The following is a 17494-nucleotide window of genomic DNA, read 5'->3' on the forward strand; positions in this document are numbered from 1 at the left end:
TCCATCTTCTGTCATATGAGCATGTTTTGGGATGCCGTCAACTTGGCCTGGAGTCCAGAGACACGAGCCCCCCCTCCATTGGAACAAGAGGCCTCCCCACAGGGTCAGCTGCTCACCCTAAAGGGGCCCACTCACCCATGACTTAATGCCCCCCAGCTCCATTGTCCTCAGGCCTGTTGGCTTTATAGGCCCATGCACTCATTTGCCCCCCAAATGGAGGGAAGGTAAAGAACGTGACAACCTGCCGTATGCCAAAGGAGCAAGAGCGCACATAAACACACGGGCGCCACATGCACGCCACGTCCACTTAATCAATCTGTCCTCCCTCTGCTCTCCTTCTCCTATAAGAGGGTCTTTTGTTACCCTCTGACCCAAATGGGTTGAAAGATGTCAGGAACCTTTTCCTCTTAATTGGATAGTAGCAGTGGCCCCGCCCACCCTATGCTTCTAGCTTGTTTTTAACATGACTTACTGACCTGTCCACGCACATTCTAGATTTGTGAGAGACGGGCTGTCTCTTTTCCACCCCTCTGCCAACCAGCTTCCTCCCAGAATCCGACCTGTCCTCTTCCCCACACACCCAAAAAGCAAAGCAAGCTATCTCTCTCCCATCTCTCTCTCTCCAACACACACACGCAGGTTGCTTTTGTGTATGCTAGACAGCAGATGGCAGCCCATTATTGGGCTGACAGAGTAGTCATCTGGCATGCACCCTGTCACCCCCTTCACCCTCACCCCACCCCGCCCCACCCTCCGTCCCTCCCCCTCTTGAAGACACCCTACGCTAGAGGAGCAAGGCGGTGTGCTTTTAGGCGGGAGAGTCCGCAGTGCTCCATGTGTGTTTACGCGCGCTCATGCACGTGTGTGTAGGTCCGGACTCTGGCCATTCTGCCCTATATAGGTCACTGTTTCCATGTGTGTGCTGGCACCACTAAGAGCCCACTTGAATTCATTACCCACAACCATCTGTAGGCACAGAGGCAAAACAAAGCTCCAGGTGGGAATAAAGGCATTTCACTCCATCTCTCTCTCTTTTCTCTCTCTCTTTATTCAAACACGTACTTTTAATCTGATTATGAACATGGATTACCGTACTAATAATGCCCCAAAATCATCCACACTGGTACAAGTGAAAGCGTTCTATATGCTATGAAAATGCGCAATTCTCATTTAGATTATAGGTGCTAATTGATCTCGAATCATTTTTTTTATTTAAGAGTGAAGTTCTATATTTATTGAAAGTAAGAAATTTGATAGAAATATAAAGAGCTGCCCCAGCAGTCCTCTGTGTTTGGATATTCAGATCAATTCATTCTATCAAAATCAGAAAAATAAACCCTAAAATTAGACTGGAAGTGTCCTCTAGACTATTTTTTTACTTCAATAAAGGAAACGAAGACGTGTTTTGGTGCTGCCTGTCTGTCATGAGGTCAGCCTGTGACATTTCTCACTTGGACTTTCTTTTCTGTTTTGAGAAGATAAGATAATGTGCAACAGTAACACCAGTCCCTCCTTCACACGGTCCCGCCAGTGGACCCACCTCTCCCTGGAACATCAGCGCTCACCCAGCCCTGGGCTGCCTGACTGCCTCCTACAGCCTTGATTACAAAAGACGGCACAAGAGTGAATATCAAACGAGGGGAGGAGGCGGAGTGTGTATCACTAGCGGGGGTCAAAGCCAGGGTTAGGATTAGGTTGGCTTTTCTGTGTGCTCAGTTTATAGAGGCTCTGCTTACAGAGACCTGCTGGGAGGTATTGCAGAGGACGACTGCGGTGTGACATCTGAGAGATACTTTGGGCGTTTCCGAGGCAACTGGCACAATCTGCCCTCCTTTGGTAGGGGCGCGGGGCAGATCGCACTTCCTTTACCGTGATCCTATTTTCCCCCCCAGTACTGTTAAATGAAAAAGGAGGCCCGCTCCTCGAAGAGACCAGAATAGGATTTCAATTATGAGGTAATATACGGAGGCCAATTCCTACTGGAATCAAAAAAGCGGTTGCCAGGCTACGGGATTTATCAGTTCAATCGTGACATCAGCAAAATGAGGACTCCAGTCTGTTTTAACAGTGACAGTGTGGACTAGTCTGAATGAATACGGCATCGTTATTCTGTGACTGATCACTACCTTTATTACACATCATTTCACACGTCTGTACATTCAAATGCTCATGTCACACCTGCCGGGACAGCGAGGACATCAGAGCATTTCAGATTATTTGGTGGCGTAAACTCCCGACACATCTCCATCAAAGCGACCCCCCCCCCCCCTCCCCCAAGACAAAGAGGAGCCCCTCTCAGTCACCCTCGAAGGCCCCATTGGTGGCTCCCTGGCATTCGCTCTTTCTCCGGCATTTGGACAGGATTCTGTGCAGCAGCCCCGGGGACCTGTGTGCCTGGGGTTGGGGGGCCAGGGACGGAAGAGCTGAGATCTGGGGCCTCCTTGCCTGGACGTGGTCCTCGTTCTCGCAGTCCCACCCTCCTCCTCCTCCTCCCCTCCTCAGCGCCTGTCCACTAGGGGGACAAAGAGGAAATAACAAACACAGAGGCGCTGTTTATTCCTCATGACCCAAATTCCACTGCAAGCTGACAAGACGCACTCCACAGAGGACTCTGTGTGGCGGATGTGTGTTTATGGGAGGAAAGATCAGGGGCAGGTTGTCAGAAATAAATGCCCCCCCCCCATCAAAGACACAGCAAAGGACCATGGAACGTATTCTCCAACTATGTTGATCGTAGATAAATCAATGATAGTCTGGTAGTGTCAATTCCTGTAAGGCCGTCATCGATTGGCTGCAAAAAGATGAAGGGAGGGGTTTGACTAGTGCGGGGACGTGCTGGGGACGAGCGGGGGGACGGGACGTTAATCAGTACGCTTTGTTAACTAATCAGGGACAAGAGGGGGCCACCTGTTCGAGGGTGCTGGGCGGATGAGTTTTGGGTATGGGGGATGCAACAGCTGCTAGGTGGGACAATGCAGTGTATGTGTGTGTGTGTGTGGGGGGGGGATTTGTTAAGCATCTTCTTCAGACGTACCTCCCGTTTCTGGGGCGCACACCTGAATCGCCTTCACAGGCGGGGGTTCTCAGAGAAGAACTCCTCCGGCGGGCTCTCGGAGTAAGGTTGACCTGAGAACAGGAAGCACCGAGCGTGATGTCATCAAAAACACTGTACAGCTGTTCTCAAATCAGCTCTTCATTTTACGGAGCCCTTCATCTTTGCTCAAACTCAATAATGCGATATTAAGGGCGTGCTCTCCTGCAGCTACCAAAAGATGTGATAATCTGACGGATTCATCACCAAAGGATTGAAAGCTACTGCCATCTAGATAATAACTTGGCGATGACACACAGGAGGCCATGGTGCTCAAAAACCCAATAAAGGCTGTGCCCTCTGATGTCCTGCAGGAGCAGCCCTGGAAATACTGCAATGCTGAGCTCATTCAGGCACCGGACCAACCTGGCTCAGCTCCATCACACAAGAGGCGGGGAAATATCCCCGCTGCCCACCCTGCAGCCTCCCGAACCATCTCTCCTCCTCGTGTTTGGACAGCACCAGGATGACGTCACCTGCGAGCAGCTCCAGCTCGTCCGGCCACTGGGGTTTGTAGCTGTGGACCACTGCCATCTACAGGACCAAAATAGAAGTTGCAAACACTTCCAACTGCACGAAAAGATTTATATTCTAAATTTAAGGAGCGCTTTCCAGAACCTCCTGGCTGTGCTGCTCAAAGTCACTGTATTCTCTTCAGTTTACAAGAAGGGCTCAATGAATGGAGAGGATTAAGGCTAAGGACTCAGAGATTAACGGCTGTGCAGTGAAATAGAAACTGTAAATCTACTCTTCATTAAGTGTTCCTCCTAAATTTAGTCCACAGGCCCCACATTAATTCACACACTGGAGTCAAAACTTCAACTGAAGTTGTCGTTTTGCACACGCGTCAAACATGAAAAAATCAGGAATGTGCACGTTTCAATCAGACAAACGTGAACTCTCAGTGAGGAGGCTCAACTTGCCATTTCAGCTTCAGCTCTGTATCGACATCTTCCTGAGAGAAGGGAGGGAGAAGAGAAATGATTCAGCAAAACAGCTCAGTTTTGCACCTCTTTTATCAGTGACACAAATGTGCAAACGCAGTCCATTTATATAACCCCGTTCACGAGCCTATGTCCCTCTGCAGCCGTCGCCAGGCAGCACCCAACATGAGGGATGGATCAAGCCCGGCATCTATCAATCATCCCACATCGCAGCGCCCTCACGCTCACACTGATGTCATAAATAATGATATGACTCCACTCACCTTGTGGAGCAAGGACAGTGGTGAAGACTTCAAAGTGCTCAGTGCTGTGCATGTAGACGCGCTGCATCTTGAGGAGCTGACACCGAACAGAAGCTGCTGCGCTCTCACTGCCCTGCCTTTAAATAAATGCAGCTGGCTAATCCACTGCAGCACTGGCTGGAGCTGGAAGCAAAACAACGCAACCTCCTCCCCACAGTCACAGAACCAGCCTGGAGACAAATTTAATCCACAACAGGGTTAAAATCCTCGCTCAGAGTTGGGTTTTACTTAGCATTAAATTCTAAAATGCACCAGTAGCTGAACTATGACTAACATTTTCTGACAATTAGAGGAATAAACGACAGTTTTCATGTCAAAGATCACGATTGACCATCCCTGCCTATTGTTCTCTGGCCATCTGGACGCAGAAACTTTGCCGCTCGCCTCAGAAGGACGAGAATTCATAATTTGAGCTCAGGAGTGCTTGATTGATTTTGCGTTATTGACTGTGTCCCATTTTCCATCGGGCTGGGTGAGCAGAGACAAAGATGAATGGGCTTGGGAAGGGACGGGACGGCTCAACAGATGGGTGAGAGGGGGGTCACTGCGAAGACCCCTCCTATGATGCTGCTGCTCCCTTTACTCCTCCCCAGGGAGAAGCCTCACGCAACAAGTGGGGTCACCTGGGCTAGAGGTCATCGGATCTGTCCGTGTGAGGAAAGCAACCTCTAAGTCAGGCATGTCCAAAGTCCGGCCCGGGGGCCAATCACGGCCCGCGGTAAGATTTCATACGGCCCGCAACTTCAGTCTTACAATGTATTATTTATGGCCCGCTGGCACTAACAGAATAAATAAATCACTAAAATGTAATTCCTCCTTTCTTGTAGATCTTGTAAAAGACAAGAGCAAAATTTACTTGTTTTAAACTTGAATGATAACAGACAACTTTGCATTACATTTATCAAACTCATGGAAATTTAAGGTATTCCATACAGTTCAGTGTTCAATATTATCTGACTCTCCAGATATGAATTAAAGGCAGAATTGTGTTTTTAGAGTTGTTCACGTCTGCCTGAGTGGCTTATATTTGGTTACCCTGCCATTTGAAAAATACAGAGAATTGTGACAATGAAAATTGTTTTATAATAGTGTACATTTGCATGTAACTTTTCTGGTTAAAAAAACATCAGAAGGATCTACTGGCCCCCGGGCATCTTCACGTTATCAAATCTGGCCCTCTTTGCAAAAAGTTTGGACACCCCTGCTCTAAGTAGAGGAAAAAGGAGGACAGAATTGGTAGTGGTGCTAATAAATGTACCAAGTCCATGACTTAGATGTTTCGTAATCACTTAAATAGCAGTCCGGATATAAAGTCCACATTGCTGAGAGCTAAATGTTGTTTCCTGGATAGATGTGGAGGCAGCCAAGTTTCTGTCACATAGAATCACGTCTGAGTTACCAAAGCGGCTCCGACTCTGTTGAGAGGCTGACTGAAGCCGACCGGGAACAGCCGTTTGGAAGGTGAAGCGTATTTTTTAGACGTCCGAGTCTTTCGAGGGCTTCCACTTCAGTGTCATGCCTCCAGCCTGGGCATCAAGGCCAAACAAAGCCTCTTACATAAGCAACAGATAAATATGAAAGAAAGTCAGCTTTTCAGAAACCTGATCTGACATGTTTTCAGGGAGATGCAAATGGAGCTGTTGATTCTAAATTCTGCTTTAAGTGTCAACATGAGCGAAGGCTCAGATGAAAACTTTAGCGACTTGCTGCGGCTAACACTGGTACAACACAATATACGGTGCGATTTAACATAGAAACCTTATTTAATAAAGCATCTTCTTATAGATCTTTAATAATCTTATAAAAAACTACTTTAAAAGTGTCACGCTGATGTGGACTTTATAGACCTCCCCTCCAGATTTTAGGATCAGATCATACACCTGGTTCAGTTACCTGGGCTTTTGCACTGTACAACAGTTAAAAACTGATCATTAACACGATCAGTAGCGTGTTATTGTTACTAAGACACAATGCAAAAAAAATAAATAAAAGAATATCAAAAATCTGGAAAAGAGCAAACAGCGAGATTTTTATTTGTTTCGGTATCCGACATGGATATTACATACAACTCGTCAGAATAATCAATGGCAAGTCAGCCGTTTAAAGGTTGCGTAACCTCACACAACCCCCCAGGACAGTGCCACAAGAAGTCCTTTTCTCCAGTCCTTATGAAGGCACAGAGCGATCGGTTGGAGTACAGCACGCTCAGCGTTTCCCAGGCTTCCCTCTCCTCTTGCCTCCTTGTGCTTTTCCAGCCTTTCCTTTGCGCTTCCCTGGCACGTTGCCTTTGCGCCCTTTCTTCCCCGCACCCTTGCTGCGCTTGGCTGCAGCCTCCTCTCTGTCCTCCTCCCTCATCTGCTTATTCACAGCCTTGGTGATGTCCAACTTGGGCTTTTTACTGCCCAAGACCTTCAGAAGCTCCAGCTGCTTCTGCCTCTCATTTGAGAAGTCACCGATGAGGGGCTCGAACTTCCTCTTCTTTCCCGTGTTCTTTACTCGTTTCTCTTTAGGGAGCCGGTCCTGGAACCTGCCCGCGGATGCTGTGGAGGTCTTGGCCACGCTCACGGCTTTGGTCAGCTCGTTTTTGGACTGCTGCTCTTTAGGGGTCAGACCTAAACCTGGAATTTTGACTTTCTGCGCTCTGGCGATGTTTTTCAACTTGTTATACTCATTTCGGGCCACTCTTTCCTTCTTGGCGTTTGTACGTTTGGAGAACTGGTCTTCATTTGGGTCGGCGGTCTCCGGTACCTCTATCATCCACTCTTTGGTGTCATCCTTAGCCCTCTTGTAGCCCCAGCGCCTCCTCCACTCCTTGGCCGTTTCATCCCAAACCAAATTGGTCTTCTTCTTCTTCTGTATGCCCTTTAACTTGGCGAATTGTTCCCATTTGGTGGGTGGTTTGGGCTTCGGTGGTGGTTTTTCTCTGGGCAGCGGGGTGGTCGGCTCCGGGAGCGTTGCCACTATCGCGTCATCGACTCTCTCCGTCGGTAGTTTCCAGACTTCATTTATGAGCAGCTGGGTGTTATCCCGAGCTAACGCCCGCAGAAAGTCTTCTTTCTTCGCGCTTTTGACATCGCGACTGTCGATGCGATTTTTGTCAACCGCCAGCAAGTTACCGACATCAAATTCCAGCTCCAGGTCTTTATGAACGGTGATACTTTTGAGTTTTTCCTTCTCTTCTTCCTCAGCTTTAGCTAAAAGCTCCTCCACACTGCACGCCGCCATGTTGACAAATGTGTCTGACCCACGTGCAAATCAGGAAAAAAACCCTTACCAATATACTAAAGTACTTCCGGGTTAAAGTTTGCTTGATGTTCCTCAAATAACCACAAGATGGCAGCACTGGCTAAGGGCCGGTTCCTATCTTGCATTGCGTTGAATTGTGTACATCTGTGATGAATGCGTATTTCTTTAATAATATCCAGTTTATTTTTATTGAATCTCAGAAAAATAAGCATATTGGCATCTTCAGAAGTATACCAAGAACTAAAAAAGGATGCACAATAGATATAGAAAATGTTAGAAATAATAAAATCTATAGATAAAAATGTAATATATAAACATTGTACATTGTTGGATGTACATGTGGGCTTTATTGTTTTTGCCTAATTTATCTTCTTACTTAATTTACTTTTATCATATACATGCATAATTTTTATTAATGGTTCGCACTGACTATGGAATATGTCCCAATAAAGAAAGACTGACCAGTTTCGGACAGACAGAACAAAAATAGCAATATGCAAAAAAACAAAATAAAACTGAGAACTTTGTTCAAAAATAAGAGAAATTCTTAGCAGCACAAGTAACACACATCATACAATACATGTTTCAAGGCGCGTGTGACATCAGCGCTGACGTGACAGTGATGCATGAGCCCTGTCGCTGCTGCAAAGGGTGGAGGAACGATTGTCCATGATGGTGAGCAATTTGTCCAGCGAGGAAGACTAAATAAAGAAGAAGAGCAACATATTCTTCAATCATTGTAAAGAGTGGTTGAAAGCAAATCTATAATGTTAAAGTGTCACTAGGAAGCTAAATTATCTTCAACCGGCGAAGGAATCGCCTTTTAACACCATTGAGAGAACCCAGCCAATGAATCTATAAAGCTATCATCAAAAGCTTTAAAAATTATAAAGTATTTCAAAATATGTTTAAATTTGTTTGGTCTTTGAGCGCATATTTATGCATCACATTTGAAGTTCTTAATGTCGTAAACTTGTAATGATTGTTAACCTTCCTTCTGTCTTTCCTCCGTAGATGCAGGTCTCTGTAATAATTCTATTTTTGTCCTTGTCTCCACTGATTTGTAAGTGATGGAGAGGAGAAGGAGGAGGAGGAGGAGGAGGAAGAGGGGTCTGTATTACAAATGACTGCTGGCTGAGCTGGATGCTCAAAGACGATGGTGTTATTATTTTGGGCCCCAGTAATTACATTCATCGCCACACTTGCCACGTTAATGCTAACAGTGTGACAGGCCCAGAGATAAGGTCACAAGTGATGCCGTGTTTGGAGATGTGAGGAGGAAACGCGTAATTGGGGGCCCAAAGTCCCAGTCCTGATTTAGAAAATGCCTATAAGGTCCCTGCTGACGTAAATGTATTGTCTAAACTCACCTCGTTTAAACACAGTCGATCGTGCTGCCGCCTGCCTCGTCCACACAATCTCAACTTGTTTCTGTTTAAACTGAATTTTTGTCAAACAGGATTATTTTTTCCTATAGATTTTTCTTTTTATGGAAGAAGTTACATCACCGATAAAGTCCTCCATGAGCGGTGACCAAGTCTCTGCTTGCCCCAACGCTGAAATGGGCTTAAAGGATGAGAGTTGGAAATAGTTCTCGCTATAACGTGATATTAGGTTCGCGTGAAAAGGTTTTTGTGTTTGTGAGTTTCAGCTGACGTCCCTCAATCCTCTTCATAAATCCTCTTTAAAAAGTAAGTTTTCTTCTCCCCAAGTTCCTAAAGAAGCTGGCATTGTGCACCTGACGAGATTACGCAGTAGCTAAAGAGGTTAGACAGCAAAATAGCCAGGTAAAAGTGGGCCTGAGATAATACAAAGGCTTCAAAACATACATGGTATAATCATCAAACGGCCCATTTTAAACATCATTTACATGATTGTGAAATAAAGGCAGGACAACATACTTGTGTTTAAACACATCAGAACGAAAAGAACATTTCAAATCAAATGCAATTGTGTAAAACTATGATAGATTTCAGAGGTTGTGTTTGCACAGATTTCATATGTATTTATTCAGTATACAATAATGAACTAATGAAGCTCATGTGCTGCTGGGGCCATAACCTCAACATTACTTATTTCATGGGGAAATCCTTCACAAATCTTCAATCCCAATCTACTTTTCATCATTTCTTGGACAGAAATTAAGCATCACCATGTTTCATTTTGCATAATGAATCCACTTTCTCTTTTCTGGTTTCCACTTTGTGATCGCGCCATCGCACATCTTCACACAGAAAAACACGCAGCTCGTCTCCTTTAGAGGGAACAGATGAAGAACCTACAGACAAATATTGCCCAATTCCAAGCCCATTCCTGCAAACAAAAAAGGTCATAGATGCAGGTGTCCCCATATTCTTTGTAATCTTTAAATCGGTACTGACTGGTGGTTGTAGTGATCCATGAATAATGGCTGAATAAAGGACATTGGTCCGTGTTCGGAGCGTCCTGAGGCTCTGAACTTCTCCCCTGCCTCCAAAAGTTAAAGTGTTGGCAACAAAGATGAGGTGAGAGCAGATCGTCGGCACCATTCTGACGTAAAACGTGACGCAATTAGCCGCTGACAGTTAGCATGTGTATTTATAGTCATGTTATCTTGTAAAATTCTTCGACCGCCGTGGCTGGGGGACGGCAACGCTTTATATTCTACCATTATTTCCGGAGATTTGGTTTATACGTGTTTGATAAGGAAATGAAGCAAAATGAGTTATATCGGAGGATTTTCGATGTGTGCACGTGTCACCAAGGCAAGCAGGAGGCTTAAGAAAATTCCCTGAGCGCGCAGTGAGGATGATATTTACCCCAGCCGTGGATCTATAGCCATTACAGTGGCAAATATCAGGGCTATCGACTTCACGTGACGTGAGTCCTCAAAGAGGAATCGATGGAAACAAGTCAAAACTAAGCTGCTTTTTTGCTAATCCAAAGGTCCACATGAGCGAGCCGCCGGCTGACAGGCTTAGGCACTTCTGTTGATTACAGTCCCAACTTCCTGTTTCCACTGTGAGAGGTAAATGAGGGTCCCCTGGTGAACACCGTCCAACTGGCTGACAGTTGAGGTCAGAGCTGGTATTGATTGGTTTGGAAGGGGGGCACAGCAATAACGTTTGGCCCTGAGAAGCGTCTCACAGGTGCAGAACCTGCTGCTTAATAACCAGGATGAGCTGTGGCATTCCTGGATTTTCCTCTTTTATTTGTTCTGTGTGCTTAGGAATCCGATAGATTACAACGGAAGCTCAGGTGTGAGACCTGGCTGGACTCCTGGAACCAGCGTGAACCGATGAGGAGAGTCCTTGAGAGATCATTCTAACCACGGTATCTGTCTGCGCTGGTACCAGCCCGTTCACCGAGCCTCAGACAGAACAGGCTGGCGCCATGGCAACTTACAGAGGTCATCGCATTCTCTCTGATCTTTGGGAGGAACGGCCATATTTACTCAAGATTGAGCATTGTGGATGTATAAATGACGTGCCCTGTGTGTCAGAATGAGACGTTAAAGTGAGGTCGACGACACTGAAGAGCTTGTCAAGCAATATGTTGTGTGCAGAAGCTAATAGCCAGTTAGCTTACAAACTACAAACTGGAGGAAACACTTCCCATTATAGCTCTGATTTAAACAGAATAATTTGTCTCTAACTCGATATAAGGCTAAATACCATGCCCCCTGCTTGTGCTAAGCTAAGCTAATTTCCCCTCACAATCACGTTGAGGCGTTGGTGATCTGTCGTCCCCTGGCCATTTCTAAATAGCTTGTCAGCTTCTCCTACAGCCGGCGGCATCGTTCCCATATTTATGATCACCAGAGGAGGAGCAGAAACTCCGTCTCTGGCCCAACCTGTGCAGCTGAACGTGTCCTTCAGCCCCTCAGGTAGGGCCTGAGAAATCCTCTTTGAAGCTTCAGTGTAGCTTCAATAATGAGGGGGCTGAGTTCTGGGCCCCTACGTGAGGGGCATCCAGGGCCCCTATTGATCTCTTCTTAATTAGCCTGTAGGTGCACATTGGCACATAATTAGACCGATACTGTGTTTAATGAGTGCAGTCAGCCACAGATTTCTCTCGGGAGCCGTTCACTGCAGAAAGACTATACAATTTTGGACATTTGAAGGGAAAAGGGTACCAGTAATGGCCATAACATATGCATTTCTATTAATGGGTATCATGTGACGTAAATGGGGCTTGTAGGAAGCCAGTGAGTGTTTGTTTTGTGTGTTGTTTTCCTTCTTTCCTTCTTTTGTTATAAAATTGGTGCCTAGACACTAAGTGCCACTTGACTTAAGGTCAAGTGATTTGATGGCAACTGACCATGAGCAGCAATATATAGAGAGTGTTCTTCTGTATATACGCTGGTGTTCTATAGCTTTGAAAGGCTCTTCTTGTGTGAGCAAAAAACGATGGATATCATGTAAAAAGGTCCCCAAAATCATTGAGACAGAGGTCAGGATTGATGATATGGAAAAAGTGTCGTTGTCGTTCTGCATTTTGACTTCATTCCCCAAAACGATCCCCCCTTTACAAAAAAGCAGCATCTGAATATTTCATCACACGTGTCAGTTCAGAGGCAGAGCAGGAGAACTGCTGACGACGTCGCCACTTCTCAGAAAAGAAATCAGTGAATTCCAGCCTCAAGCCTTCCAACCGAGACAGGAACGGTAGGGCTGTAGAAACGTGGCGGGTAAACCAGCCAGAGCATTTACGCCCACTGCACGGGCTCGTTCATCATTTGACTCTGCGACCTTGCCGTGGTTCTGTTTCAAAGGCGACTGCTGCTGGTGGGTCGGGAGCCCTTCCCGTATCGGTCAACGTTGTCGGAGCGGCGGGAGCGGCGCTCATTAGCAAAAGGGCAGAAGCCACCTTCCTCCACACGTCTGCAGGGCCGTTAGCAGAGTGTCAGCATATAACCTGCATGCTAAACACCATCGCGGGGGACAAATCAGAGGCCTTCTCTTGCTTCAAAGATCGCGTCCCGGCGTTGCTTTGGTCTCCCAAAAAGTTGTCTGATCGATGGCGCGATTAAATGTCGGTCACGCCTCCTGCAGCCCTCCGACCTGACGTGACGCAGCAGCCGCTAATTGCAGGCTACACTCGCTCAACCGTCATCACCGGGAGGATGTCAGATGCCGAACAGCACCGGGGTCTCCGGGGACGTTTCGAGCTATTAATAATATGGATCGCATACGTCTATGCGGGGACCCTCGGGCAGCGATACGTTCACTTTGATATGGAAATTCTATCCCTGCTTTCTCCCCTCCACATGCCCTAAAGTTTCAGAAAGAAATCCAGAGTTTCAGAAACATTTAAACACCCTGGAATAATATTTGGCCTCAGAGTTCATCATTTACATTACACTCACCAAACACTGTAATGTGTATCCTCTGCTCACACTTGGATTCTGAAAGCGAATCGTTTGAGAATATTGAAGAAAAACCCTGCAGGAAAAATGAAATTTGTGCGTTCCGTTCCAGAATAAAAAGTCATTTTCACGTCTTGATTGCCCATTAGCAGCATGTGTCAGCCTGAAACGCACGTTTAAAATCACGACAGCCGGTGTCAGACAAAGTGGAGGAGCGCAAATGGACACTTTAGAGTGTTAAGTGCCTCAAACATGGCGGATAAATTGAGCAGGCACCTTTGTCTCTCATTCTGGAGGAGGGAAATAAAGGAAGATTTTGACCTTCAGAATAAGTCTGGCTTTCAGACTCCACTTTTATCTAATACCTGCGCACGAAGGAGACGGAAAAAAAACAGGTTGTAAGACGCCTAAAATCTGCAGCCCAGCGCGGAGAAAAGCCGTGAACATCAATGACCTTTCATGCAAAGTGTGGCAGCTGTGCATGGAAAGCTGATTTGCACCTTGTTCATTCATCAAAGAGCGGATCCCATTAAAAAACTATTCAATGAGCGCAGATTCAAACGGCCACGGACTCTAAAGAAGACTCCAATCTGCTTTCACAGTGCGACGCAGTTCCCCTCTGAGTTACTTCTGAGGTTTGATGAGAGGTGGCGGGTTTGAAGGGATCTGTTGTGGCAGCTGGGGAAGAGGGCAGCTAAAGGTGGGAAAAGATGACAGTGGCCGCGAAGAAGGGAAAAAAGTCCATTTTTGCCACCCTAATGACATCAGAGTCCCGCACTCACGTTCACATCTTCACCCCTTCCCCTCCCTTCCCCCCTAAAACAAACACCTCAAAGTTGCGAATGTTGCGCTCGCTCTCAGGTTTATTTTGAGGTTTCATAAAGACTTGGGTGAGAAGCGCCGATTTCTGGATAATTTTAACTCCTCTTTCATGTGATCATGGTGTCAGAGGAGAACAACACCGAGTGACGGCTGGGAGGCTTTAATCCTGGAGAAAACATGGAGATTCTGTGTCACAGATGATGTAAAACAGACAACGGAGGCCTCTTCTGTTCCAGTTTGTAATCCTTTTCATGCCATCTCGACTGTAGTTGCACGAGTTGCCCCTGGCGATCTTCAGTACAACCTACACGTGGTTAGTTAGCAGCACTTCCTTCTTCTTCTTCTGAAAGCTATTGCTAAACTAGCTATAAGCTAAGCTGTTGCCCGAGAGTCAGGGGTTACGTCACGCAACGCTGGCTCTCGTCTCTAGTGCGTGCGTGATGGAAAGGTCCTTGTATGAGCGTGTTTGTGTGCAGGAGCATATAGATTGAAAACCTGTCATTTAATTAATGTTTACATAACTGTGGCTAATGCGGTTCTAGCTCAGCTGCGCTGACAGGGGTCAAGGTGCTCCGGGGAAAGCCCACCTGCATCGACGGACGCCGGCGTGGGAGTTGAATGCACAGCCCAGTGAGCCAGACACATCAGGAGGCACAACAACAACAACAACAACAACAAAATCCAATTAGGAAACAGAGCAGTTCTGTGATCAAGTCACCCAGCAACTTCTCAACCAAGTTTGGGGTTATTAACACAGTGTGTGTTAATGCATCAAACGTGCCACATAATTAAATATGCAAATGCAGGTACTCAAAAAATCAATTTATTTTACCTCGTATCCTTAAGTGAGGAATTAAATGAATCGCAAATTAATTGGTAGGAATGGTGCATGCTAACACGCTTAGCATACACAAGTGTTATTTTTATTTCTTAAACATGATAGAGGCTGAGCCCATTAGCCAAGCTGGTTGGCAGCACTTAAAGGAAGGCATGACAATTTCCCTGAGACCAGTATATTTAATTGTGTCGCAATTAAGGCCTTGGACGCAGATTTAAGACACACTGTTTGTAATCCATGTGAGGAGCGGTGAATCTGTCATGACGGGAGATTTAGAGGCGAGTTTGTAAAGACGTGTGCTGTGTGGTAAAGATGCAACTGTCAGATGCTGGGGAGGCTCCTCTAAAGATGGAAGAGATGGTATATTGTGAAGCGGTGCAACAAAGAGGGGATTTGGAGGCTGTGCCCGGATGTTGTAAGCAGCTTAAGCTACACACAGTGGTCAGTGCTAGAAAAAGAATCTACAGATGTGGAATTCAGAACTTGGGCCAAAAATAGGAGACGAGGGGAAAAAGGCAACACAACAGGGTCGCAAAGGTCAAAAAAATCAAACCGGACAGACGGAGGACATGGTCGGTGCTGGAGGACCCTGGGGTGCAGGCGGAGATCATGACGAAAGGTCAACACGCTGAGGATGAGAGCATGCAAACAGAAGCTCATTTCTCACCTTAAGCTGCTGAGATGGGTCAGATGATATCATTCAAATAAAGCCGGACGCTCAAAGAAGGCCTCCGTTCTTGCCTTGTAAAGGCAAATTCAGTGCAAACCCGGGGGAGCAATTAATGAGCCACGGGGCTTCAAAAGCAGGAGAAACCTCACAATCTACCATCTACTGGTGATTTATCAAAGAAAATTGGTCCAAATCTACGGGGACAGAGTTCAGATGACCAATTTGACACTTAAGTCAGGCGTGAATCGGGAGCCGCTTCCTGCTTATTGTTAGGTGGGCTCCTAAGATTAGTGGTTAAAGAGCGGACGGTGAGGAATGAGACATTTCCCTGCACTGTCCATCTTGTCAAACCACGTTGTCCCCTCGATCACTTTGATGAATTAACCAGCTTGTGTGCTGGACCGCCTGTCATCTGACTGTACCCGCCTGTGTTCTCCCTGCACCCCCCCCCCCCCCCCCCCGTCAGACAAAGGCTTCCGACGGAGGAGCAGATTAATGTGTGTATCTCGGCTGATTGATTCATCGCATTAGTTTTATTCAGTCGGGCTGATTGATGATGAGCGAGGAAGCTTTTAAATTAAGGCCACTGGATCGAATTTATGGCGGTGGACAAAACTCAACCCGGCTGCGGTTCTCTGACACAGTTTGCGTCTTTTCGGGATAAAAAAGGGAGATTAAATGTGTGTGAATGCTGCGTATGCCCTGCAGTGGACCTTTCATAGTGCCCAGAGTCTCACGTCTAAAGAGAACCTTTTTTTTTTCCCTCCAGGGCTTAAAATGAGTTAAACTTTCTCTCTTTTGTCTTCCATTCAGGCCTCTACAATCAGCGCCTGTTAGCTCCCGAACTGATGATCAGAGAGAAACACCTACACAGGGAAGAAGAATGCCTCTTTTTCTGCAGCATACTGTATCAAACCCTACGTCTCCCTCTGATCTGTTGCGGAGAAAAGCAGGAGTTCCTAACGAGTCGGGGATGTGAGTCTCAGCATGTTTTCTTCCTCCAGCCTGGACCCTTTTCTTTTGTCTCCTCATTAAACCGCGGCGCACGTTGGAAACTCACATGCAAGGCTGATTCCGCTACATCTTCACTGGCTTGCATCCCTGTCTAATGTGATGGAGGACATCAATTACGTGCACAGCGGGGCAATTGCCCACTCCGGCCATCTGAGGGGTCAGGCAGACGCAGGAAGTGTCACTCTTCTCGCCCTATTTAAAACAGGTTGGGACTTTCTCGGGAATTAGCGCCTCTCGGCCAGTCTAGAGGAATAGACTGGACATGTCAGACAGCGGACGTATTGGGGGGGGGGGGGGGGGCGTTTTGGCTCTTAAACTCATAACTCTGGTCAGTCCTGTGGCGAGAAGAAGAGGAAAAAAAAACTTCACACTGTCACCACTTAGCCTGTTTTGTCTCATTAGCTTCTCGCCCTTTAATCTCCCAAAACTCAAGCGTCTTCTTCTAAAGTTTCTCCACATTACATAAGGAAAAATCTGTTAGATAACAGTCGCCATAACCATTTCAATCTGCAGATTGGCCGCTGTGCCTGGTCTGATGAACCGGCCACCGACTGTAACCCAGATAGTCCTTGTTTAAACACACCCGAGTGTTATCTGACACGCCGCTGTGACATACATCCGGAGCGACAAAGCCCGTTCCAGCGTTTCAGCCGTTACGACTCCGATTTGAGGATAGCCGATGTGCTGAAGGGGAGAGAAAAAAACCCATAATTTTTTAAGGTCAAGCCTAAAATAAAAACAGCCTTGTTGAGGGAGTCGTCTCCGGTTGTCCTCTGTCACATTCCCCCTGTTTCAATGCGCCTGATGTCTGTCAATCACTCCACGACTGGCGTTGTTTATGTCCCCTCGCTGTCAATCACGCAGAATCTGTGTTTCCGCAGGAGCAGTTTTAAATTATTCCAGCCACGGCCATTAAAAACCGTATTGGGAGTCAGATATAAGCGTGTCTTTTGGGTGTGTTATAAAAGGAAGAAGTGGGTGACAATTTGAGGGGGGGGAAATGGCTTTGCCCTAGATTTGTGTGAGATGGATTTTTTTTTTTTTTTTGTATGGAGCAGCCGAGTCTACGCAGAAGAGGTGACACTGATTTCTACATGGAAGATCCAGGAAGTGGCCCCCTCCACAGCAAAACATTGTATTCCTATTTTCCATAGCTTTAATTCATAAACAGGGTTTCTTTTAAACCCTATGAAGGCATAAAGTGAAAGAAAAGGGGGCTA

The 17494-nt window shown here is 46.4% G+C and overlaps 2 protein-coding genes across 2 annotated transcripts; both read right to left on the reverse strand.

The window, feature by feature from the left end:
- Positions 1 to 2115: 2115 nt before the first annotated feature.
- LOC101073148 (jouberin) lies at positions 2116 to 4677 on the reverse strand. The gene is made up of 5 exons (XM_029842901.1): positions 4299 to 4677; positions 4015 to 4046; positions 3458 to 3625; positions 3035 to 3126; positions 2116 to 2512 (listed from the first exon to the last, which is right to left on the reverse strand). Exons 1-5 carry the CDS (start codon positions 4363 to 4365, stop codon positions 2296 to 2298), a joined length of 576 nt encoding a protein of 191 aa, XP_029698761.1. The 5' UTR covers positions 4366 to 4677; the 3' UTR covers positions 2116 to 2295.
- Positions 4678 to 6340: 1663 nt separating this feature from the next.
- On the reverse strand, positions 6341 to 7604 carry rrs1 (ribosome biogenesis regulator 1 homolog). The gene has a single exon (XM_003967970.3). The coding sequence runs from the start codon at positions 7560 to 7562 to the stop codon at positions 6543 to 6545; it is 1020 nt and encodes a 339-aa protein (XP_003968019.2). The 5' UTR covers positions 7563 to 7604; the 3' UTR covers positions 6341 to 6542.
- Positions 7605 to 17494: the final 9890 nt, after the last annotated feature.

This window comes from Takifugu rubripes, chromosome 10 (genome assembly GCF_901000725.2).
Source record: "Takifugu rubripes chromosome 10, fTakRub1.2, whole genome shotgun sequence".
NCBI classification, from domain to species: domain Eukaryota; kingdom Metazoa; phylum Chordata; class Actinopteri; order Tetraodontiformes; family Tetraodontidae; genus Takifugu; species Takifugu rubripes.

What these genes read in the sequence shown, in the direction of transcription:
- LOC101073148 (XM_029842901.1), bottom strand. Translation starts at nt 4,365, where the DNA reads ATGCAGCGCGTCTACATGCACAGCACTGAGCACTTTGAAGTCTTCACC. An exon ending in CACTGTCCTTGCTCCACAAG is followed by an intron (nt 4,047 to 4,298) that starts GTGAGTGGAGTC and finishes CCCTTCTCTCAG; the next exon opens with GAAGATGTCGATACAGAGCT. An exon ending in GTGCGCCCCAGAAACGGGAG is followed by an intron (nt 2,513 to 3,034) that starts GTACGTCTGAAG and finishes TTGTCCCCCTAG; the next exon opens with TGGACAGGCGCTGAGGAGGG.
- rrs1 (XM_003967970.3), bottom strand. Translation starts at nt 7,562, where the DNA reads ATGGCGGCGTGCAGTGTGGAGGAGCTTTTAGCTAAAGCTGAGGAAGAA.